Source organism: Mixophyes fleayi, chromosome 4, assembly GCF_038048845.1.
Source record: "Mixophyes fleayi isolate aMixFle1 chromosome 4, aMixFle1.hap1, whole genome shotgun sequence".
Classification (NCBI taxonomy): Eukaryota; Metazoa; Chordata; class Amphibia; order Anura; family Limnodynastidae; genus Mixophyes; species Mixophyes fleayi.
In genome coordinates this window covers 249,020,206-249,046,306 of record NC_134405.1, presented here as the reverse complement: position 1 = coordinate 249,046,306, position 26,101 = coordinate 249,020,206, and the positions used below count along the sequence as shown (strand labels likewise).

Here is a 26,101-nt window from a genome sequence, read left to right as displayed (position 1 = left end):
ATGTCTTCTAGGTATATTGCAAAACAAATGGAACAGCAGCAATATGTGTATACCTAGTGATAATACTTCATTGATTTTAAACATATTTGTCATTCGGCATTACATGAGCCTGTTGATTTCAACAGGATTTTACTAAAGATGTCATACTGGGCTGCAGCAACTTTTTATGTGTACATTCAGAATGTATTGGCAATGATTGTAAGATCCATGGTATTTTATAGTATGCACCCTTCAAGTAATTGTATTTACAACAATGGCATAGCTGTAGCAAAAAAAAAAAGCACTTTGGATGGTACGATTATCTTGCACGTTTCATAGAAAATGCATTTGTACACCCTGTTGCATGTGGTATAAGACACCAAACTATTTTAATTGCCCTCACATCAGGGTCTTATTGTAGTGATTTGAAATGTTTCCTTCTGTGGCTAGAGTTACAACGTATAATAAATCGGGCTGTCATTTTATGTGATGAAACATTCCCTCTTGCTTGCTGCGCATGGCTCAGTATCCTTGTTATATCGAGTCTCTTGTATCTCCCACAAGAGACTCTTTAGGGCCTCTTACGCTGCATTCCTCTGTTATCAAATAGGGTTTTTTAGAAAGTCCAGCACTTGACCCTACACGAGAAACTCCAGCTGCCCATCTTATCACTAAATACAGGAGTGTTCTAATTCAGTTTGTAAGATCTTGGAAACTTAGAACCATTGAAATAACAGATCAACAAATTACCTCATTTAGACAAGCGCCTGAGTATTTATGCTCTGACGTAGGTAGCCTGCCAGCTGAATTTGGTATTATAAGAGGAGACTAAGACTGTTTGATGGCTTTGAATGTATTACTTTTTTTGTTACATTTGACTTCCTGCATACAGTAAAGTTTGGGCAAGAAATGGATAACAATAAGCGTTCCACCATTGACGAGCCACATTCCTCCTGATGCATCACGTCAATGTCAACTAAGGTTTCCCATAACTTCTCTATTACCATTGGATTTAGCTGTCTGTACTTTGGGAGCAGTTGGCCTGCTCAGCTGCTCCCTTCCATGACGTCTCACAAAAGGTGAAGTCACAGCTGTGCATGAACTTCATTTCTTATCATCAGTCGAGAGAGTATGAAGGCACTGAAGAATGTACTGCAGTCCAAAAATTCGGAGACATGCAATAGATCAGCTGCAAATGTTTAAATAGGGAGCCATTTCTATTCAATATATTGTTAAATATCACATTCTGACATTTATCGTGTTCAGTTTGGTAAAAGTAATTTAGAAAACTATTTGTAGTGTTACCTTTTATACAACATCCTTTGTGAATATGCCACAACTATTTTAATGCTTTGTTTAAGTTGGTGACCTTTTAAAGGCGCTTAGAACAGCTTCAATAATGATGGATGCATTTTATTAAATATATGGCTTTTCTTCTCCATTAAACAAACATTTTAAGCAAAGCATTATGTCACAAGAAGCCTGCTGTTTTCCACAATACCGTCATTTACTCATTGCTTTGATGGGAGGGTTAAACTGTTGGAAAGTGGTTATATTTCTGGAGATGCACAGTATTAAATTTCACCAGCATCCACACTAGGTACTTAAAATAGACATTGTAAACCTGCTGATGCTATATGTGTCTTCTGACTTGAGTATCACAATGACTTAAAAGATCAGATGAAAATCTTTAATCGCATCCAGGCAATTTGGATCTCTGGATGGCTTTCACTGTCGTTGTTAAGATTACAGGGAGTTTGAGAAATTCCTATGCTCATATCCTCATGTATGCTTGTACAAGCATTAGCTCATTTAGATTTCCTCTTATGGTAACATCTCTCAGGCTTGTCTGTAGATTAAGACATCTGTGACCAAACAGTAGACTGTGACAAATGAACTCTGACCCGTGACATGACAGATTAAGGACTCTGAATGCGATTACAGGAGCTAGAGTAACTTAATAGGTACATTTAAAGCTTGTTAAGAGTTAAAGGGCTGTGTTTATAGCAACTTGTGTATTGCATATTTTTCAGTGTTTTGCATATGTGTTTCCAAAAAGTAGTAGAACTGTGCCACCCAGTGAACATATAATTCTAAAAAATATATCATTTCGGGGAGTCCTCCCGGACCCTGTAAAAAGACGAAATTCACGGCATTGAATGGCGGGGGTGGGGCTTAATCTCATAATTAAGCCACGCCCCTGCTATTCAATGCCGTGAATTTTTTGTTTATGTGGTGGGGCGGGGCTTTAGTGCCATAATGACGTCATGCCCCCTCCTACCCTTTGTCATATGATCTGTACTCGGATCTCCTGGAGTACAGATTTAAAAAGTTGGCAAGTGTTTGTGATAATATATATATATATATATATATATATATATATATATATATATATATATATATATATATATATATATATATATATATATATATATATATATATATATATATATGTATATGTTTCTCTATCAGCACCAGCAGTTAGAAAATACAAAATATATTACAATAATATGCCCTGACCTACAAACGTTTCATCGGGGGCGAACTAGGAGAAACGATCGTAGGGCAGGGCATATTATTGTATGGATGCTGTTATTTATTTTTTTAATTATGGACTATACACAGCTCTAATTTTTTATTTACTTATTGTGAATTGAGTGCATCCTCATGTGTGTGTGTGTGTGTGTGTGTGTGTGTGTGTATATATATATATATATATATATATATATATATATATATATATATATATATATATATATATATATATATATATATGTGTGTGTGTGTTTATAATTAGTAGTGAATGCGTAAATTCTTTTTCAACAAACCTCGATTTGGTTTAGAGTTAAAATGAGGAAGGTTGGAAGAAAAATGCAAAACCTCATAAAATGTGGTGAGTATTTGAAAGATTTTGAAAAAGAACAGAGCTTTGGGTAACAAAGTTCACAGGATTTCAACTATCTTTCACTGGATATAAACACTGTGACGTCCCTGTTTCTTCACATACAATTTTTTTTTAAGTGTGCACAGAGGAGCACATGGTTTGCAGATATTTTTTTGTTTATAATGACACACAAATACGATAACTTCTAAACTTGGTCACTACTACCTGTAATGTGGTTAGTTTAGCTTCTGTTTATGATTTCCTAGGACAGTTTTTCTCCTTCTTATAAAAGGACAGTGAACTTCTGTAAACACTTGGAGCAAACGCCTTGCCTTAAATGGCTGTGGAGAAAAAGAAGGGGAAATGGGTGTTGGAACACATTTTACTCTCTCTCCATACATAGACATAACTGTATTAAATAATGAAGGGGTTGCACTTTAAAAATTCTACTAAACATAAATGTTCTATATGTTCCTCATTTATTTTATTTATATCTTTAAAGCTAAACGCCTTCATTTGTTTACAAATTAATCTGGACTACAGACATTTTGTAGTCTCCTCCCAGGGTGAAGCTTGATGCCCTCCCCCACTCCTTTCCGAAATTTGTTTTTTAATGCAGAGATTATTCTAGTGATTGATATACAATACAGACAACCTTCTCCCCTATTTTGATCCACAGAACAATGAAATGAAAGGTTATTTGCATCTATTCTACGTTTAAGAAAATAGTAAATTAACATTTGTTTTAATTTTCCACCCCTGTCCTTTACAATGCTTCTGTTCCAGTATGACTAATCAGTTAAAAGTATGAGGTCATGTTCTCAGCATTGTTTAATATTTTATCAGGCCCACGAGTGTTAATACACCTTTCACTCCATTCGGATCTAAATGAGCTCTCACACTATTTGTTTATAACAAAAAACTGGTGTAGCTTCAGGCCTGAAAGAGAGGTTTCACAACTCCCATCTCTGACATGAGGCAGCTGCAGTGCTTCTGACACCTACTCATTTATCACACTACTGTATTGTGTTTTCAAAATCTGGCTCAATCCACTGATGCTCTAAGCCAAAAGTAGGTAACTGGTGACACTCCAGCTGGTGCTGAACGTTTTGCATGTTAGTCATACAGCAGCGTAGCATGCTGGGAGTTTTTGTTCATCTACAGCTGGGTTACCACGGGTTGTTGGCTGAGCCTGACAAGGTTGGTTGGGGATGGAAAATGGGATGTATGATATGTTTTCCATGAAGAAATGTCTTCAGGTTATGGCCTGAATGAGCTCTTATTAAAGACCTCTTGTCTAGTACACACAGTGGAGGCAGCCATTAATGTAGCCTGAACCATAATATATGAGTACACAAATTTACTAGATGACATCACTGAGACACATAATTATTCATCAGGTGCTGTTCCTTTTTAAATCTTTTTATTTGTAAAAGTTTGAAAGTAGCATAAAGATAAAAACAGGTATGGCATTGCAAAAAAAATTATGCAGTCAAGGTACATATAACACAAAGTGGACCGACATAATAGACCATCTGAGGGAGATATTCCTAACCAGTCCAGCGATCTGGTTAAAAAGAGCCAAGGAAGGGCTTGTGGCCTGTACATAAACCGTGCAGCTATTGTTATTTTGCAACTCTATGGGGGATGAGAGGGTTAGGGGAATATTAGGAGGTGAGCATGCCAGAGGGGGAAGGGGATGGGTGAGTGACTGTGGTAGGTTAAGGAGTGGTTTTACTGGACTCCACGCAGGGGTGTTGAGTGGTACGAATACCAAGTATCACAAATTTGGTGAAAGGATGCCAACTTGTTGTTTTGGAGACTGGCGATCTATTCCATTTGGGATACCAACCAAATATGATTAAGTACCTCCTAGTGGGAAGGAGGGCTGCTTTTTTTTTTCCAGTTATGGGCTATTTGAAACTTTGCTGCGCAGAAGATATGAATCAATTTGTCTGTGGATTCGTCAAGGTGGAGGATGGGGGGCATATAAGAGAACGTTAGCAGGAGTCCAGTTAAGAGTGAGCCCGGTAACTTCTGCTATGTGATCTCTAACCGCTATCCAAAAGGAGGTTAGTCTAGGCCATGCCCACTCTGTGCATGAAATCACCTCTGTGTTCACATTGCCTCCAGCATGTGTCCGATGTGGTGGGGAACATAGTGTGTAGGCTGGTTGGGACCAGACACTCTCACCTAGTGAAAACCTTTTTATAAGAGTTTTTTGGGTTTTTTTTTGTTTTTTTAATTTAATTAGAAATTCAAATGTGAATTGTGTCCCACTATTCATTGCTTATGGATACTCCCAGGTCAACTTCCCAGTCAGTAATGTATGGAGCCTGTGAGGGGTTTTGAGGGACCAGTACAGAGTGGTAGAGAAGGGAGATAGCCCCTTTATAATTAGTGTTGTACATGCTGTTGCGTTTAAAAGGGGAGAGGCATCGAGGGCAAGGGGACAGGAGGATGACTGGATGCAATGTCGCATTTGGAGATGTCGAAAGAATTTTGAGTTGGGAATGTGTTGTCTTTCGTGTATATATGAGAATGAATGGGGACCAAAATCACCCACAATTTGAGTGAAATGTGTGATTCCCGCAGCCTTCCACACCAAGGCCACGCCTTGGTGTAGAAGACTTTTTTTCTCCCCTGGCCAGGGAGGAAAAGAGGATGGTGCCAAATGGGGTGAGGGGAGGGGGATGTTCCGACAGGCTGAGAGCCTTGTTTGCAGAGTCCCAGACAGAAAGAGAGAGTCGAACGGTAGAGATCATTTTAGCTGCGGGCAGTGCGGCTTAGAGAGCAAGAACTCTAGCGAGCCTGTGATGATCATGTCATTTTCAAGGTCAACCTACCTTTTAGAGTGTGACAAAAGGTTTGACAGAACATCAGTTGGCTAAGGTAGCTTGGTAATACTTGCGAAACAATGGCAGTCTAGAAATAGAGGGTCTGATGTGCAGATTGCAACGGATCTGAGGTTGTTCCATATAACCCCATTGCACAAGGTTTGTACAGTTATGAGGGTTCGAGGCGGCACCAGCGCGGCTAGAGTTTGTAATGGGTGTAAAAATTGGTAGTACCGACATTTTTGATATTCTACCCACCCATGAGATAAAATTGCTGCTTCCTTTTTAATTGGTAGGCTGTATTTTCCTGAATTGGAGTTTAAATGGTTTCCTGAAAGAATTATTGTTTTTAGTTCTGATTTTTGCTGTATTTAAGAAACTCATCCCACTCTAATTCTAATCCTTGATCTCATGACAGAACCAATTTTTCAGAAGACTCTGCTATTTCATCTTTATTCTGTGTTCATAAATGTCTAAAATTGTTTTCTTTGGTCCCACAGATAGCATGTTTGCAGAGACCATGCCTCCAGGACGACTGAGCAGTCCGCGGCTGAGCACCTGCTTGCCCCAAAGTAGCCATGATTCAGCAAACTTCAATAATAATGAACTAGAGAACAACCAGGTGGTGGCAAAAATTGCCAACTTGAACTTGAGTAGAGTGCCACCACCAACAGATAACCATGCCATACCTTGTTGTCCAAACAGGCGACAGCGTGCACAAGGCATGCCCACCTTGTTGGACACAGAGCTGCATTTTCACCCCACTCGTGGTGCTGACATCACCCTGTCACCCGAACGAACTGTGGCATACACTAACTGGCAAGAGAGCAACAGGACGATAGTATTCACTGATCGGCCAATGCACATTGGTGAGACCCTGTTTATAGAGACAGGCCAATTGCCATTGCCTTACTATGGCTCCTTGTCATTTGGTATCACCTCCTGTGATCCAAGCACATTACGAACCTATGATCTACCATCCAACCCAGATTATCTATTAGACAGGAAGGAATACTGGGTTGTTCATCAAGGCTTGTTCACAATGAGCAATGGGGATATCCATAGTTTTTCATTTATGCCCAGTGGGGAGATTCACCATGGTATAAACGGAAACAGTCGTGGGATGCTGATATGTGTGGATTCTTCACAGCCACTCTGGGTGTTCTTTTCCATCCACGGGATTGTCAACCAACTGAGAATTATGGGTAAGTAGAAGATTATTTATAATAAAAAAAAAAGTTGCATTTTTGAACTAGTATATGCTGTGTTTAATTTAGTCTTCCTACAACCTCATTTTTCCAGCATTTGCTGTGGTTTTGCACATAGCTCATAGCCTGTTAGACTCCACTTGGGTCATTTCAAGTTTACAATACATGTAAAAAGCCATACATATGTAACCAAGCAAAAGACCTCCGGATACTAAGACTATTGTACACTGTCTTCCATTCTATTTCCACACTGTTATTTATAGTTTTATTGTGTTGCTGTACCCGATGGTTAAAAATACAACACTACTATGTTGTGGTATCTATTATTACTTATGTATATATCACCAGCATAATCTGCAGATTCTTACATTTGGCAACAAACACTGTATTAAAACAAGAGTGGGTTAATAGCAAAATGACAAAGAGGTGAGAGGGCCCTGCTTACAATTCATATTTGTCCAACCAATAAGAAAAAGTGCATAGTGATGCAGCAATATTGATTTGGTTGTCAGTAGGCTGTTTGAGTATAGAAAAAGAATAAATGTAAGTTTTGTGTGAGCTATGTAGGGTGTGGTATTTGAGTGGAATTTTTTAGGGAGGTTAAGATGGTGGTTTGGGAATTTGAGCTTGCCTGAAGAGGTCTGTTTTTCACAGAATGCTTGAAGGTTTGGAGGCTTGGGCAAAGTCTTGCTGTACAAAGAAGTGAATTCTGTAGAACAACTGCTGATTTGAATAGTGTTGTAATTCGAGAATGGGTGCAAGTTATGAGTGAGGATGAAAGGTACAGATCTTGGGCAAAGCGGAGGGACTGAGTTGGGAGATATTTTGAAACAAGGGAAGAGATGTATGTTGGTGCAGTTTTGTCAATGTTTTTTGTACTTTCACAGACTTATTTTATATTTGATTATATAAAGTAAAGGCCACCAATGTAGGGACTGACACAATGGAGAAGCAGTAGATGACACATTTCACAAGGAAAATTACAAATTTGGTTAGGGGAAGACAAGTAAATAGGAAATTGCAGCCGTTCATTAAGTTTTGCTTTGTCTTGTGTATGATATGTACGTATTCTGAAGATATTTCCTAGGTGCATTAAACAGGATTTGGAAACTGATTGGATGGGGGGGGGGGGGGGGAAAGACTGAATAAAGGATGACATCAAGGCAGTAAGTTTGAGTGATAGGGTTTATTTACGTGTTCTCAACAGAACTAGAAATGTCTGGTAAGCAGCTTCTGCTGGTTGGCGGCTATATTGTTCGCCCAGCTTTTGAAAGATTGGTGAGAGGATATCCAAGATAAAATGCCAAAAAGTCATTCCGTGTCTTGGGTCAACACAGATGGTGAAAAATTCAGAAAGGATAGATATATTTGTATCAAACACAAAATGGCATTAAAACCGAATGGAAGTAGTATAGATGGGGACAAACAGTGGTGACTGAGCCTTATGGTATGCCAACGGCTAGAGAAAGCGGAGAAGAGGTGGCTCCAACGAAACAAACACTGAAGGATCAACTTGATAGGTAGGATGCTGTGAGGATACCCGGTTTAGTGTAACCTTCTGGGCCGCACAGCTGGCCTACTCGGTACCTATCCAAGGTTCAAAATCACCCAGGCAAATATCTGAAATAAAACAAACAAGTTTATTTAACAAAATGGTAGCAACAAACGGCATTAAACATATTTAAATAATAACTTGCAACACGTGACACTACAGTCTGGCATAGACAGCATACAGGGTAGAATGAAAACACCTCACCAGAATCCTTGTTACTTTCAGGGACTGCTGCCGCTTTCGGCGGACACACAGCTCCCCAAGACCTGGAGAGGTAGATTGGGGCAACGGCAGTACTCCAGGGACCGATTTGTCCCTTTCCTGTCAGGGGCAGAGATTATTATATCTCAACGCCAGCCTGACCTCAGCTATCACTTTGTAGTGCTGCCCTCTGTGAGTGTCTTAAGCCCAGAAATGACCTCATCAGCAATTCCAGGACCGGCCTGATTGGTCCTTTTTGTGTGTTTACCTTTTCACAGGTAAACCTACAGACAAGGAGATAGCAGATTAGTCACGCCTGATTTAAATAGGAATAGGCGTTATGTGACAGCAGAGTTTGCGTAAACAGGAAAGACCACACTCCAGACACACTTGCATTTGAATCCACAATGCCATCCTCTGTAATTAAACATAGAGCTCTGTCTGTGGACCCTTTTCCTATGCTAGCACACACAGATCAAAGGTAAAGGAAGACAGGAGAACCCCTGGTGTGAAGTACATTCATACAGGACTGGTGGACAATAATCCTTTTTGCCTAGACTGAAACAATGGACTAGTCTACATGCGAACGATACAAGCTAACAGTTATTTTAACTACTTTTTAAAATAGAATATACACAAGCTTAAATATGACTGACAAATATGGGGGAACCAGAGGGGTAGAAAAAGTATGTTTTATAGTCTGCAGGCACCTCCTTTCCCTGGAAAAGACAATATCCTGAAGACCTAGAGAAGGCAGCTTTTGTATGAGCATGATCAGCAGTGTAAAATGTAGCAGTGAGGTCAATGTGAATAGAGGCAAGTAGTGGTCTTTAAATTTAGCAATGAACAAATCATTGTTTACGTTACGTTGGTACAGGTGCTTAGTACAAGGGTTATTTGAGGAAAGGAAGTGTGTGAGGGGAGTATAGGCTGAGTAAATATTGGGGCTTATGCTGAGTCGGACACATGAATGTAGAGAAAAATGTCTCAGAAAAAAATCTGTGCATAAAAATTGCGTATTTATGCTCCAATGGCATCCTACTTTCTACCCAGATACACCCAACCAGGTCATAAGCATTTTTTAATGGCAAAAAACACATTCCTATTAGTTTTGATCAAAGTATACCTCTACAATACAGTAGCTATAATGTTCCTCCACATGTACAAATGAAAGCAGTAAAGTATACATTAAAAAAAATATATACTCCCGAAATCATAAAATTTAGGCACCACAAGTGATAGGGCTATTAAGAGAGGTTTCTGCATCTCTGCCTCAGTATAAAATCACGCAAACATGCACTTACTGTACTGTGTTTTGCACGCCCCTGTTCTCCCTCTCTAAGCGTAAGGTGGCACAAGTACCGAATCTGCATATGGGCATAGGCGTGCACTTTTTTTTGTTGGCAGTGCAAATTCGCATATACTACGGAAACTGGTGTACACCTAACACACTAGGAAACCCTACTGTGTTCAACAGTGCCTGACTCAAACTAGCCTTATTGTGACTGCTAATATGTATGTGAAGATTGCAGCTGTGCATATCACTTTGGATGATGGCAGAATTATTGTGTACTGCTGCACTGGAACTTAAAGATCACAGAGGTTGGGTAAGAGTTAAGGGAAATGTTTATATCTAACCTGCACACAACTTCTCCAAAGATGAATCAGCACTAGCAAATATCTATAATCCCATATAAATCAACCTAAAAGCCCATTTGTATAAACAATTAAAGTAGCTCATCAACACCATCTAATCTGCAAACATTGTGCGTTTGTTCTATTTTTCTTAGCAAGCGGAAATCTAATTCTGGAGAAAGAGGATAGCCTATATTGATTTATTTTAGATAGCTTCTTGTAGTTAGATATTTGTTTTCACAGTAGATCTTTCTGTTTATTTGACATGTGAAAATCTAGAGAATGACTGCAGAAGACAAACATTTTCCAAAATAGACACTATAAAAATGAGCATGTCTGTCTGTTCCCAATCATGTGCTGGTGCTTCTGACTTCACCATTTCCTGTCTCATGGCTACAAATGCCATGAGATGGAGTGCCTTTCCCAAGACCTTACAACTGTTTCTCTGCCCTGTGTTTGAACGAGCATCCTGGCTCCGACAGTTATTTTTATTTGTGGGCTGTTGCATAGTGTTAGCCGTGTATTTTGTAACGCAGATGTTCTCTCCTACAGGCGAGCGGAGGAGGCTTGTGGTTTAGAGATAGTGTGGGAACATACTGCCAATATGTTACTGCAGCCATATCCATTAACATACTCCATTTAAGTCATTGCAAACAAAATGGATATTTTGAAATGGGAAACCAATCAAACAAAGGAATGTAAAAAAGAAATTGGCAAACTATAATTACCCTCTGCACGTTACACTCCTCTGTCTGTTCCTCTTCACTTCCAAAAGATATTGATAACTTCTATCACTGGCTCCTGAATTTCAAATTTCATTTATATGATGATGTTGTGCTGATCATTTGCACTTGGATATATAAACTTTAGGAACTAATGTTTATGTGCACACTGATACCATGATAACACTCCTGTAATTGATTCTGTGTGACTACTTTATATGTGTGATGTACAGTTTGCTCTCACATTTCTCCACTATGTTTTGTCGCAAAAAACGGGATGCATGAAGTGACCATTTTCCTAAATTCAACCTACCTATAGGTTTGTTGTTTGTTTTGTTTTTTTGCGTTTGTTCATACAGCAGTTTAGCAGAGACTTTCTGTACGATTTTTCTATATGACTGAAATAAGGTGTGGCTTCACCATTTCCCCTCCAGCCTTCTACCCGAGATGGCAATCTCATTTCAGGGTCCTCCTACTAAAGTGCACAGCATGGTCTACCGCAGTGGGTACAGTAGTGAAAACAGTTCTTAGGTTCTCCTTTAAAATGAAAAATCATCACAATTCTAAAAAGAAGCAGCCAGAAAAATTGTCTTATTTAGTTTTACTACTTTGCATTGTGGCAGTAATCATAATCTTCTCCTCATCAGGCACAGTCCAGTCCAGTGTTCTTTCTCCATCTGGTTCTCCAAGTGGTTCCCAGTATGACAGTGATTCGGATATGGTCTTTAGTGTGAACCGCTCCTCTTCAGCATCTGAGTCGTCTCTGGGTATGTATGAAATATTGGTTACTCTTTTGTTCCCCCATCTTCTCTACAGAGTAACAGATTCCAGAATATAACACAGGAATAGTGAGAAAGGAATACATAGAGGCTTGTGCAATCCACTCTTGTCCTGTGGAAACAATAGGAGAGAGCATTGATTGATAAATGTAACAAGTCTGTACAGTAGAGCTACAGCTTCACAGCAGTTAGGATATCTTTCATTACAAAACTATCCCCCTTTTGGAGAATGCAGATATTTGGGCTTATACTGTATTGTAGACTAAGTAAAGGCATGAGCTTGCTTAGCTCTAAAATGATAATACAAAAAGTTACAAATTAAGGGAGAGGGGAGCAAATCTTAACGCATAGTGTAGTAAATGCAAAGTGTAGTATACCTAGCCGCTGACACTAGGGGCAAGGTGCCTTGCTAGAAATAAGAAACGACCTTTTCCTATGTCAAATACAAAGTGAAACAAATCTAGCAATGGTGCTAAACACTATTAGAAACCACAATTAAATAATGATTGTGCAGAAATAAAATCAGGTGAAAATTCTTATGTGAAACATGTGGCATCACACTCGCGTGATGTAAGAAGAAAGCGAGCCTTTCACATATATCCTCTGATGCAACTCCTTGCGAATTTCAGAACGCTGTAATGAGGATCCTCTATATAGATGAAGAATTCTTTCTTTCCCGTGTTGCTCCAAATGGACAAATTATGGAAGTGATCAAAATACTGCATAGTGAATTATTGTTGGATTGAGGTAGGAAATGCCAACCTTGAATGACATCAGTTCCAGTGTTTTCATTTTGTTCCATTACCAGTCCCATTGTTCCCTTTGTGGATATATGTTTTAATAAAATTGTTATACATTTTTAACAGTTTTTCTTCATTCCATATTTACCTTTTATTGAAATTGTACGGTTGGTGTTTTCTACCTTAATCCAACAATACTTCACTATGCAGTTTTTTTTATCATTTCATCATTTGTGTATTTGGAGGAACACTGGAGAGAGAATTTTTCTTCATCTATAGAGGAGCCTCCTTACAGCGTGCTGAAATTCGTAAGGAGTTCTATCAGATGATATCTGTGAAAGGCTCGCTTTCAACTCGCATCTTGTGAGTGTGATACCACATGTTTCATATAAGCATTTTTCAACTATTAAACAGAACTTCACTAAATATATTTTTTTCTCTTTGAGATTTATCAATTTAAGATCTCTTTAACAATGCTGGATCGTATCAAAGATTTACAGAATTCTGGATTTTTTTATTTTACGAATATCGCTTTAATATTTTATTTCTGTTCAATCACTTTATTCAATTGTGTTTCCTAATAGCATTTAGTGCCATAGCTAAATTTTTGTTTCACTTATCAGATGGTGTTTTCATCACTTAAGTCAGTACTTCATACATTGCTTACTTTCATTTTACAGTGACCGCTCCTAGTTCTCCACTGAGTCCTCCCGTATCGCCTGTATTTGCACCAGAACCCCAAGGAAGCAAAGATGGGGAGTGCGCGGTTTGCTTTGATAATGAAGTTGAAACAGTCATCTATACATGCGGCCACATGTGTCTGTGCAGCAGTTGTGGGCTGAAGCTGAAGAGGCAGGTCAACGCCTGTTGTCCCATCTGTCGCAGGGTGATAAAAGACGTCATTAAAACATACCGTCCTTAAACGTGGAGAGTCTGAATTTTCACAGTGATGTTTTGTGTGCTGACTTTTCTGAAGATTGTCAAACAGGGACTTTCCCTCAATGAAAGCTGTGCTTTATGTGTCCACTCTGGGATTAAACTTAAGGCATTGATGTGGCGCCACAAATTTGTGCCAGTATTCTTACTCATGGCCAGTTGATAAAGGAATACCTCCAATACAGGGTCATAAAGCAATTGTTCAGGGTGTACTTACTGCTCAAATACAACAACAAGTTGGTTGTGGAGGTACCTTTACTCAGGGGTGCAACTGACCAAAATGTTCTCACCCAAGGCCCATTTAAGCAAATCATTATTTTATCAGTGCATACACAAAGGAGTAGTGCCTTCCAGTGTCATTAATCAGGCACAAATAATTTGACAGAGACTGCAGGTACAGTTAAGTGGGTATCACAGAGATTTTCAAACAAAATGTTTGCCAATGTTTTTCCACAATGAGGTAGTTCTTTCCCTGCACTACTGAGGTTGGTTATGTAAAAAGTCTACACATCCTTATTGAAATTGCAGGTACAAGGGGATCTCCAGTGTACTGCCCTCTATAGGTCATTCACAGGTTGTCTGTGGGATTGAGGACTGGGCTCTGAATGGGCCATTCCAAGACTTTGATCTGCCTTTTTCTGAAGCTAATCCTTGCCTTGGAAGTCTGCTTTGGAAGGTAAAATTCCTCTTCATCTTCATGACTTAATATTCAGAGCTAATTATTGTGCTCTGTATCCCTCCTGAAGAGAAGCAGTCCCAAAATATGATGCAACCACCACAATGCTTCAAAGTAGCTAACGTGTCCTTTGGGTGATTAGCTGTGTTGCCTTTTAGAATTAAGGCCAAATATTTAAACCGTGGTCTCAACTGATCTTGGCATTGTAATGTCCCTGTTCTATGACATTTTCTCCTCTTTTGATGTTATGCCTTTAAACAATAAGATCCCGTAGATGTTTTGAAAGCTCGTTGCGGACCATGGTTATCATAATAGGATGCAGCCAAGAAAATGGCAAGGAAATCCTACAGGAGCAGCTGATCTTCATTTGGGGCTAATTGATATCTTTCATTTCTAGCAGGTGTATAATAATTACCTTTTGAATGTGGTTAACTCTGAACACAGCTATATCCCCATTATGAAAGAGTGTGTCGAATTATGAAACCAGGGTATTAGACAATTTTTAGGAAAAATAAATGAAGATAAAAATTTTCATTAGTCTTTCACTTGGATGTTGTTGGTTGCAAAGTCACATTAAAGGTGGAAAAAGATATGATTTTATGTATCTTCATTTCAGGCCTTCACAAACACCTGCAATTTTAGAAAGGGTGGGTAGACTTTTTATATCCACAGTACGTTACAAGTACCCATTACAAGGAATGTTTTATTTAAGGAGTTGAGCTAGATTGTGAGTTTGGAAAATGGGTATAGGACTGTCTTAGTTAAATGTTTCAGAGCTACTTATTTGTAGTTCTCGGTGTTCACCACTCACTAACACAGATGATTAGCAAGAACATAAAGTAATGTTTTCTGTTCTAAGACTCCATTACCTATAAAATCCATGTGTTTGAAATATAAACCTATATTTTTCTAATTGAGTGTGTCACCAAAAATAGAGATTTAGTTTGTCATAGGGCATATTTTTTATTAAAAGGCAGGCCAGCTTTACATGGAATTTCAAGTGTCACGAGTCATATCCCCGGTCCAAAAACTTAATTAGTAAATTGTTTTTATTTGTTTATGTTATTCCTTTGCTGTCTTATGGTAAAAAAAAAAGAATTTACTTCAGAACAAGAGTTTTGGGTTTCTAACATCTAAAAATATAAAATGGTTTTTTTTTTTTGGTTTTTTTTTTTAGAAAGTTTCATAGCTCTGTTGACTATCGGAAAAGTTCTATTGTAATGAAGGGGAAAAGCAAAGGCAATGTGATTGCGTAGACTAGTTTCCTTTCAAATTCACTTGAAGAAAGTTATTTGGATTCTCTAGCAGCCGAGTAGATATATTAAAAATAACATTAATAAGTGTTTTATATTCTCCAGATGGCGGCAGAAAAATAAATAACCATTTAGCAAATTATATAGGGATTTCCTAGATGTGTTTCTGTAATAAATGACTTCCGTTTAACAGTAGATTAAAACAAAGTCATAATAAGAGGTAGCTGTATTATAGAATGTTTTGTGGTGTAGTGACAAAAAACCCCACAAAGATACATTACTTCTTGCACGTGAGGCACTCTGGAGATTAGGTGATGATCACTACTTTCTTTGTAAAATGCCCAGACCCTAATGTAAGGTCTTCTCTTTTTATATAATCATCCTCTTAAGAATCATTTTACTGCTGCTTAATTTGGTGCTGTGAAGTTTTTTTTACTCACTGCTTTCAAGTAGATTGTCCTATTTAAAATTATACAAACTTTTTGTAGTATTGGGCAGATCCTGCCAGCAGTATTTTATCACTTAGAAATGAATGGACAGGAGGTGTTTTGGCCCCACTCTTTCTCCATCTTCTCATAAATTGTTGCCTTTAAAGTAAAAACAAAAAAAACAAACCCTAACGCTTTAAATTACATACACTTGAAGGCTGTTTTGTAGGCTGAACTAATATTTGACTGCAGCCTGTCAATTCATTAGAAATAAGTGACATCAATCTATATAGTGCCTAACTGAATTCACAGTCTGCATACTCCTGATTTATTGTGCATAAAATAGAGGTTGATGTTTTGTGGTCTGGACAAGTAATGTTTGCAATGTGACTGACAAGTAGTTATCCTTAGCTGGCCTTAAACATTGTAGGTGTTTATAATAGCTGTTAGTGATGTTTAAAGTACACCTGGTTTTGTGGAAATGGTGTTCATTACCTCTATTTTGACATTGGGGTATTGGAAAACAGATTCTGCACCTACATGCAAAATTAACTGCAGCAGTATATACTACAAATAAATTGTAAGATTGACAACATATATAACTGGTTAAAACGGCAATCTCACATAGGTTTGTTTCTTCTAATACCGAGTTAGGTACCTTTTTTAAACTTTATCTAATTTTCAAAATCTCTCTGGAGGTTGCTTTTCAAGTGAAGGCAGAAATGTAGGAGGAAGGGGAGGATCTTACAGTGCACAGAGTAGACAGAGCAAAGAGGGGTATTCCAAAGCCTATCTGCTCATTACATAATGTGCCATGGGACTGTGGTTGCCATTGTAGTCCATGACACTGTGCAGAATTGTAAATCATTAATAGCAGCCTGAAGAATCAAGCCATGGAATAATGGTAAATACAAACCCTATTCTTACACCCTGCCACCATGATTTATGTTAAAAAAAAACAAAAAAAAACACCATTTGTTCATGGGATTACTACTTTACATAAGATAATACAATTCCCAACCCTTGAGGCTGAAAATGGTGGTAATGTATTTTCAAATGAACAAGTATATATAACTTTGTGTGATGTAGGCTGCCTTACTGAGGTGGCGTAGCAGGCAGTGTGTTAGAGAGCCTGGTGTTATATTTCGTGTGTTGCAGTAGCTAACGTTTTTCAAGGTAACCTTGAGTTTGGTTTGGAGCTGATATTAACACTTGGATGTAGAAGCAATTAACTTTTTATGAGACAGAGTATTGTTTTACCTGATGGTGTGGCAAGTGTACAGGATGAAAAATTAGGGTTTTAGGCATGTTAGTTGAAGAGAGATCTTTACATAACTTTGCACTGATGTTGGACTTCTGGTTAGATTAGTACAAGGGTACATCTACTCAGATCACTAATAACTACTAGATTTGTATTCAGTTGCATGATCTATGTCATTTTAATACCCACTATTGGGTATATACATAAAGGTGGTAAAGTCAACAAAATAACTTCACTAATGCTGATACAACCCTAAAACCTAACTTGTTTGTAGACATTAGTGCCCCGCTCCGGTATTATAATAGTTTTGGAACACTGCACAAAGATAACACAAATATTACAAATCCTTAAAAGATTTGTGCTGTAGCCTCAGTACACCTACATCCCCATTATAATGGACATTACAACCAATATTTGTATTTTACACATGCTTGCCCCTAGAGAAATGACTGTTCCTGTCACTGGCAGGGATGAAATCATCTGGAACTACTTGGTTTTGTGGGGATGACTATTCATCTATAAAATAAAAGAAAAAGAAAAATGTAGTGAGCTTGGTCAAAACCTTTTGCCTCTTTATTTGTGGACTTTGACTAAACAACATGGTTCTGGTCTAAACTTTACAGATAAAAAATACACTCCAAAAAGAAATTCAGGTAGCAATGGGTCTTAAAGTGGCCTACGAGTTAAAATTGTTGACTTGTATCAAATACCACTCTTCATAAAGTGGGCCTGTTGCCTATACACAGTTGAGGCATCCATATTTTGTAGGCTCAACTAATATTCCCGAGAATGTAGCCTTTTAATTCACTAGGAACGAATATCTGCATCATAAATATAAGTCATTGCTTGTAAATAATGAATAAATGCAGTAGTTCCTGGTGAACATATGCTATTAAAACAGGCTCCAGTCTCATTATTTCTTAAATCCATGAAATCGCTGCCTCTACTGTGTAGGAGACAGGTCCTCTTTACCTGTGATCCTATTATGAGCCATTCTTCTGATTTTAAATGCTATTATACTTTTTAATTTTGGGCAGTACGAAGCCTAAAGTAGCCAGATTTTAACACAATCTTTCTTTTTGACTCGTATAAAGGTGTTAGAGACTTGCTTATTCATTAACGATCTCAGGATTTTGTGACAAACTGATAGAAATATTCACTGCCTTATTTCTAACGATAAAATTGGAGATATTAAAATTTTCCCAGATTGTGCCTCCACTTTTTAACCACCATGCCAAAATAATCAGCAAACCTTTTTCCCTGTAATTGGTTTCTGTTTTCGCTACACCTATTCCACCCATCCCACTCCAGGAAGACAATCGTTGTACAATTAAAGTTATTGATTTGTAATTTTGAAATGTTTTATGGAATGGTAAATAATTTGTATAGACAATGTCTGTGCCTTATTGAGCTTGTTTGTGCACTTTTTATATTCAGACGCCATGTTATAATAATAATAAAACACTAAAAGTTACTTACCTATTACCAATTCAACACAAATTCATGTTTTATAGATTTACCACTGATAATGTTTTGTTTTTGGTAATTCAGTGAACATTGTATACTTCAACTTTATTCCCCGGATCTTTACGTTTTTTGTTTTTGGGAAAAAAAAATAAAGATTTATGGTTCTTTACTGTGATGCTTGTAATGCATTTTAAGATTATATATTCTAGTCTATATAAGACTTAATATTGGTTGTCTATTTTGCACTTTTCATTTTGTTTGTGCTTTTTGTTTTGTCATTGTACATTTTTATATGTTCCATTAAAAATTATTTCTGTTCAAAGGCAAATAAAGCAAATATGGCTTGTAGAGAATTGTTAAGTTGTTTTACTCTGGTGATTGTAATTTATAATATACAGACTTTTTTTTAAAATCTGTTATGCCCATAGGGTGTATCAATGATGCATGGCCTAATCTGGTGCTCAAGGGTCACTTCTGTGTTTTGAAAGACCAAGTTAAACCACGTTTTTTATTTTCTTTAATTGTTCAAACCAGAGTTAGGGGTTAGAAAAGTCCCAATATTACCCATATGCTCTGTGTTGTCTTTAGAGTGATACCCATGGTCTGGCAAATGTCATGCCACTGTATTGTCTATGTGACAATGCAAAAACTTCCACCATCAGAGGGCAGTGTAAGAGCAGGGCCGGTGCAAGGTTTCTCGGCACCCTAGGCAAAATTTTAAACTAACGCCCCCTCCCCCCTCATCACCAAAGACCCTCACACACTACACTTTTGTTACAAAAAAAAAAAAAAGATAAGCCTTACCTCCTCCAGCGGTCTGGCTGCAGTGATGTTTCATGTAAAATGCTGTCCAGACTCCACTGCTGTCCAGGGGCAAACACAGGATTTCTAGAGGGGAAGTATCCAAGTGTAAGATGTGGGATCAAAAAACTTTTGAGAATGACCCATCACACTGCTTCCCCTGCAGAACACTGTGCCCCCCCCCCACTTCACCATGCCCCCCCCCACAGCACACCATTCCCCCACTTGACAATGTCCCCCCCCACAGCGCACCACGCCCCCTGCTTGACCATGTCCTCCTCCCGTGCAGCACCATGTACTCCCCTCTGCAGCACACTGCCCCCCCTTGCATCAAAATGTCCCCTATCCAGCACACTGTCCCCCCTTCATCAGTGTCCCCAATCCATTACACTCCCACTTCTGCTTCACACCCCCCTCCATCACTGTTCCCCTTCCTGCTTCACATTGCCCCCCCTGCTTCATACTGACCCCCCTTCTGCTTCACACTGCCTCCCCCTTGTATCACACTGTCCCCTCTCCTTCACACTGCCTCCCCCTTGTATCACACTGTCTCCTCTCCTTCACACTGCCCCCCCTTGTATCACGCTGTCCGCTCTCCCTCACACTGCCCCTCCCCCTAGCATTCTTTACTTACATGTCATCTCTTCAGCAGCTGCTCCTCTATGCTGCTTTTCTCACTGTTCCTGTCGGGACGTGATGAAGTCACGCCCGACAGGCAGTGAGGGGGGAAGGAGGGTGAATTGAACTGAGAAATGACAGTGCCTCCCATCGGCAGAGTGGGGGCAGGGCGCGATCACTCGCTCCACTTGAAGCTGTGCAGGGGCTGTAGCAGCTGCCCCTGCACAGGATAATAGAGTAGTGCTGGACACCAGTGGCGCCCTCTAGAGCCCGGTGCCCTAGGCAGCTGCCTAATGGTAGTGCCGGGCCTGTGTAAGAGACCTCCCAAATCAGGTCTCCTACCATTAAATCAGAGGTGGAACTAGCAAGCTGTGGGCCCCGGAGCAGAGAGGAGTGAATCGGGCCCACAGCTCGCTAGTTCCCCATGTTGCGGGCCCCATTATCTCCATGGGTCCTGGATATGATAGAATAAGCTTGATTATATTTAAGTTAAACTGCATCCTTTAGTGCTAGCTATAGGGGTGACCCATCCAAAAATAAACCTGTCTTAAGTTAAATATAAAAATAAAACAAAACTGAATATATACATATAGTCTATATATACAGGGATAAATAGATCGATATGTACGGTATGTGTGCAAGAAATAAAGATATGAGGCTTCTATGCAGCGCCGGTGCTAGGGTCCTTGGCGCCGTAGGCACAGTCTGAAAATCGCCGCTTCGCTTCCCTCCCCACCCCATGTCTTTCTTTAACTTACCTGCCGTGATGATGACATCATCATCACGGCCTGTCACTGCCAGCGGAGGGGAGAAGACAGAGCAGAGAGCAGCAGCTTCATGCAGGTAAGATTCAATAGCCCCTTCCCTCCTCTCCTCCACGTGGATTTCCGTTTTTTTTTCATTTCGAGGCGCCCTGCAGGTCCCGGCGCCCTAGGCAATTGTCTAACCTTGCCTAATGGGAGCGCCGGGCCTGCTTCTATGTAACTATCTGACTCCATACATGAGAAGTAAAATGGCAAAATACATATCAATTTCACACATTTTTCTAATGCCCAATCCTACATTTAAGAAGAAATTGAATATGTCTATTTGCAGTAAACAGAAGTGCCAAATAACAACAACTTGACCAATCCATAGGTAAGCTTTCTTCTGCAAATAAGATCGCATCCCTGGTGAGTTCTTATTCCTTGTGCTGTATTATATGTCCTTCTGTATACATGGTCTTATTATACAATGTAACATTTAGATTGGTCCCTATAGGGACAGTACAATGACTCTTCTCATTGGGTGGGATCCATTCTCTACAACACAAATTGAGCCTGAAACTGAAGTGGCAAATTGTAGATACAGTTTTGTTAAAACCATTTGGCTCTAATCCATGATCTATTTTCCAGCCCACCTGCTGTTTTTCCCATGATACAGAACTGTTGGCTCCTCCTGGAAGAGTACTGGTAATGGTGTGTCCAAGTAAATGGAACAGGCAACACTAGGATACCTCTTTTAGAATGTAAAGACAATACTTAAAGCAACAGACATTTTATTAAAAGGGTTAGGAAAAGCACAAAGAAAAGGAGGCCAAGCCAGCGTGGTTTCCAAAAGAATTAGCAGGTATTGGGAAAGCAAAAAAGATTGTATTCATTATTCTGAGTCTGCTTATATTTCCTAAAGACCAAGTGGTGTATCTTGTTAGACAGTAGGAGGCTAAGGAGGTAATAAAGATGTGAAAATGGTAAAGGAGGCAAAATTTTTTTTTTTTTAGGTATATAAGTGAACGGAGAAAAACAAAAGGAGTATTAAGCCTAAAGATAGTCTCACTCTCTGGGCCTGATTCATTAAGGAAAGGAAAGCAAAAACCAGGGAGTAACTTTGCACCTTGGCAAAACCATGTTGCATTGGAGGGGGAGATAAATTTAAAATAAGATGACAGTTTTGGTTTAGGGCATGTCCTAAATCAACTTTAATTTATCAAGTGTATGTGTGCTACATGAAAAACAGCCAGTTTTTAACTTATGTGCAAAAATAATTGTGACAGGATGGACCGCCTATGCCACCCTGTCTGTTGTTGCTGGGAACTGGCTGGGCTTACTTTGCCACCATTCCCTTTTGTTATCCCAAATGCGCCGTCTTGCTGCAGGAGGAGGGGCTTACAAATGCTGCCACCACTAGACTCCTATAACGGCATCCAGAACTGGGTTTCTTCTGGGTAACTGACACTGCTAGCGTATCTCGTTGCTGATGTACCTGGGCTGGTATTCCTGACCCCTTGGATCAGGGATGCTGTGGATGGATACCCCCTGGCCTATCACACTGACCAGGGTAGCAGGCAGAATGGTGTTATCGGAAAAGCTGGGTCCAAACCTCAGGACAGGTGGGAATGGATTAGATTTTTGGACTAATGTGTAGGTCACAGGAATACAATATTGAAGATGTTTCCAAGCAGGTCTTTGAAGCATGGTGCTTATTTGCTCTCACACTGGTTAAAGGTATCAGTGCTCACTCAAGTCAGATGAAATCAGAAGAACAAGTTTTCAATACAAACCAGTGACTTTTATACAGTTTAGACGCAGACTATTTTTAGAATCATTATGTAATGTGTTTACACAAACATGGATTTACATGCATTGCAAAGCCAACAATATTTACACTTATCTATGAAATTCTAGAGACGCTGTGATGTCATGCACCACATGCTGTTCACAATGTTCAGAAAGGTTTAAACACTGCAAAAGGCCACACTGTAATGACCCCCTTCTGGGCCTTTGGTCAGAGCAGGTTTTTCCTGCTATTGGTCTCCCTCCCCATAGGCCTAATTGGAGGTTTCCACTAGCAACCTTACAAACCCCCAAACAATGACACTTCCATACAAAACACATCACAATACACAAAAGACTTTGTAAACAAAGGCTCATTGTATCAGATACATACATCAGAAATAAGGCATGTGCTTTAGAAAGGTTAAAATAGAAAAAGCAAATTCTACCCTGGTCTCAGAAATAATGAGACCAGGGTAAATCTCAAAATATACACAAAATCAAAAATAAGTGCATGTGCAATTATATAAAAAAAAGCGCCCTGCACAATTTCCTTTTAAATAAATTTATGGCAGAAGTTATTTATCAGTGATCCAGTCACAATAATAAACTAATTTGCATCCCTTGCATTGGTAAAAATGAGGCAGATACAAGTACATTTACAGAGGAGAAGGTCCTAACAGAACTCTCAAAACAAAGGGGAAACATCAATGGGGCCAGATGGGATACATCCAAGGATACTAAAAGAGCTTCTAGTGATGCTGGTAACATCATTTACAGAATTATTCAACCTGTCACTAGTTACAGGAGTAATTCCAGAGGATTGAAAAAGAGCAAATGTAGTCCCACTACACAAATGTAAAGGAAGAGGCAAGTAACTACAGACCAGTGAGCCTTACATCAGTACTAGGGAAATTGATGGAAACACTCTTAAGAGTTGTAGAATACCTCAAATCCAGTAACTTGCAGGATCCTAAACAACATGAATTTACTGGGGGAAGATCATGTCAAACAAATCTTAATGACTTTTTTGAATGGGTGACTAATTTAATAGATCAAGGGGTGCCATATATGTAGTTTATGTAGACTTTAGACACTGTCACACATTGCAGACTGTTAAATAAAACCCAAATCTTAGAATTTGATTCTAATATTGTTGAATGCAGTGGTTGAAGTGTAAATTTAGAAGTGGGGGTATGGAAAATATAAGTGAATGGAGTATGATAGCTTGAATTATTTTTTTTAACACTGGTGCCCAAATGATTTGCCCCCCCCCCTCCCCCCCAAAAAAATGTGTCTGTGCATTCCCATCCCTCATTACTAATAGTGTTTTATGATGGCTGCATCCCTGACCTTCACATTCTTAAGCTTTCTCTCCTTTTACACTTTACCGTTTACCTATATCCCTGCAACATCATCTTTCCTGTCACATATCCCCCTGCACCTTCTTCTCCTTTGTTCCTCTTACCTATGCTCCTGAGGCTTTCTTCTCTCTCTCCATTATTTTACTACTTCTGCTTTACTTTTCCTTCTGCTCCCTTTTCTGTTTACTTGGTGAGAGTGGAATGCAGGTGGAACACATACTTTCACTTTCCTTTGCAGCTAAGTACGGGAGCTGCAGAGGTACAAAAAAGTTCAAAAGTCCAAAGCTATATACGTGAATGTACAGTTTGTCACAGCTATGTACTATGCAGCCACACATTACATAGATGTGACAGGCTGCACATCAGGAGCTAAAATGACAGAAGTGGCGGTATGGTATACTGGCACACTTTGACCACTGGTTGAATGGATAAGATCTTGGTTGCAGGATAGAAAACAAAAAGTTGCAGTAAATGGAGTGCATTCACAGGAAGGAAAGGTTACCAGTGGAGTACCCCAGGAACCTGTACTTGAACCAGTGCTTTTTCATATTTTTATTGTTGACATTGCAAATGGTATTGAAGGGAAAGTATGCCCTTTTGCAGATGACACAAACATATGCAACAGGATAGACACACCAGGAGGGGTAAAACAAATGATTGATGATCTAGGTAGACTAGAGGAATGGTCAAGAGCATAGCTACTACAGTTTAATACCAAAAAATGCACTTGAGTATCAAATATGCAAAGGCTAAATATAGTATTAATGGCACTATAATGGAAACTACTTAGGAGGAAAGCATGGGATAGATATTGAAAGTAGTAAGGAGGAATTTAACAAGAGTCAAGAGGGTGGAGAGAGGGGGAAGGGAAGCATAGCCGATAAGGAGAGGCCCTTTTAAAGCAAAAAGAAATACCTAAGAGAGGCAAAAGATTTAAGTGTACGCTTGCAAATGCAAGAAGCCTGACAGGTAAAATGGGGGAGTAGCAATGAATGAACAGTATGATATTCTAGGTATTATGGAGACCTGGGGGTAAATGTATCAATGTCCGGATTCTTCAACTCCGGCGAGATCGGCGTCTTCAGCGCTTAAATTTAAAGCGGCGCTCCCTTTACAAGGCAGCGCCGCTTTAAATTTAAGCGCTGAAGACGCCGATCTCTCCGGAGTTGAAGAATCTGGACATTGATACATTTACCCCCTGGTGGGGATAATACACATGACTGGGCAGTCAACTTGAAAGACTATGCTCTCTTCAGGAGGAATAGGGTAAATAAAAGGAGAGGAGGAGTATATCTTTATATTAAGCCAGAGTTAAAACCAAGTATTCAGGAAGTTATTTACGAGAATATTGGTGATCATATAGAGGATTGTGGGTGGAAATATCCAGTGGAGGAAAAAGTTCAGAGAAGTTGCTGATAGGGATATGCTATAAACCACCAGACATTAGTATGATTGAGGAAGCCCAGCTTCTACAGCAAATTGAAACGGCTACACAACTAGGTCAAGTTTTAATTATGGGGGATTATAATTATCCGGACATTGATTGGAGTACTGAGACCTGTGGTACAGCTAGGGGAAATAGGTTTCTGAGCACGCTATAAGACCATTACATGTTGCAATTAGTAGAGGGACCAACTAGGAACCAGACTATACTGGACCTAGTAATAACAAATAATGTAGGCGTAATATCAAATATTCAAGTAAAGGAGCACTTGGGAAACAGTGATCATAATATGGTCACATTTGAAATTCGTTTCCAGAAGCAACGGTATAAGGGGTCAACTAGAAACTTTGGATCAACTTTAAACTTTATAAAGGCAAATTTTAATATGCTAAAGGAGTCTATAAAGTGCATAGACTGGGATAACGTTTTTGAAGGAAAAAATACGGAAGAAAAGTGGGCTGTGTTGTTGGAAACACACGTGTATAAGTTCATTCCTATGAGAAAAATATGTAAAAGAATTAAGTTTTAACCAATATGGCTAAATAAAAAGGTAAAGGAAGAAATGCAAAGGAAGAAGCGTTCATTTAAATTGTTTAAGTCTGAAGGGTCTGAGGAGTCCTTCTGTAGGTACAAGGAATGTATAAAACATGCAAAATGAAAATTAGATTGGCTAAATTAGAAAATGAAAAACAAGTTGCAAAAGAAAGTAAGGCAAATCCCAAAAAGTTTTTTAAGTATATAAATGGCAAAATGATTAAAAAAGATAATATACAGGACCCCTAAGA

The 26,101-nt window shown here is 39.1% G+C and overlaps 1 protein-coding gene and 1 long non-coding RNA gene across 2 annotated transcripts in view; one reads left to right on the top strand and one right to left on the bottom strand.

Moving 5' to 3' along the window:
• NEURL1B (neuralized E3 ubiquitin protein ligase 1B) overlaps nt 1-18,905 on the top strand; it is a 52,516-nt gene extending 33,611 nt beyond the window's left edge. The window contains exons 3-5 of the mRNA XM_075209628.1: nt 6,201-6,905; nt 11,666-11,785; nt 13,218-18,905. Of these exons, the coding sequence (XP_075065729.1) occupies nt 6,201-6,905; nt 11,666-11,785; nt 13,218-13,459 (1,067 nt within the window). The 3' untranslated portion in view covers nt 13,460-18,905. The remainder of the gene's footprint in view (nt 1-6,200; nt 6,906-11,665; nt 11,786-13,217) is intronic.
• On the bottom strand, nt 8,080-24,074 carry LOC142152708 (uncharacterized). Its single transcript, XR_012691381.1, has 4 exons — nt 23,977-24,074; nt 13,205-13,413; nt 11,332-11,909; nt 8,080-8,528 (listed from the first exon to the last, which is right to left on the bottom strand). It is a non-coding gene; the product is annotated as an uncharacterized LOC142152708 (long non-coding RNA).
• Between the last annotated feature and the right edge of the window lie 2,027 nt (nt 24,075-26,101).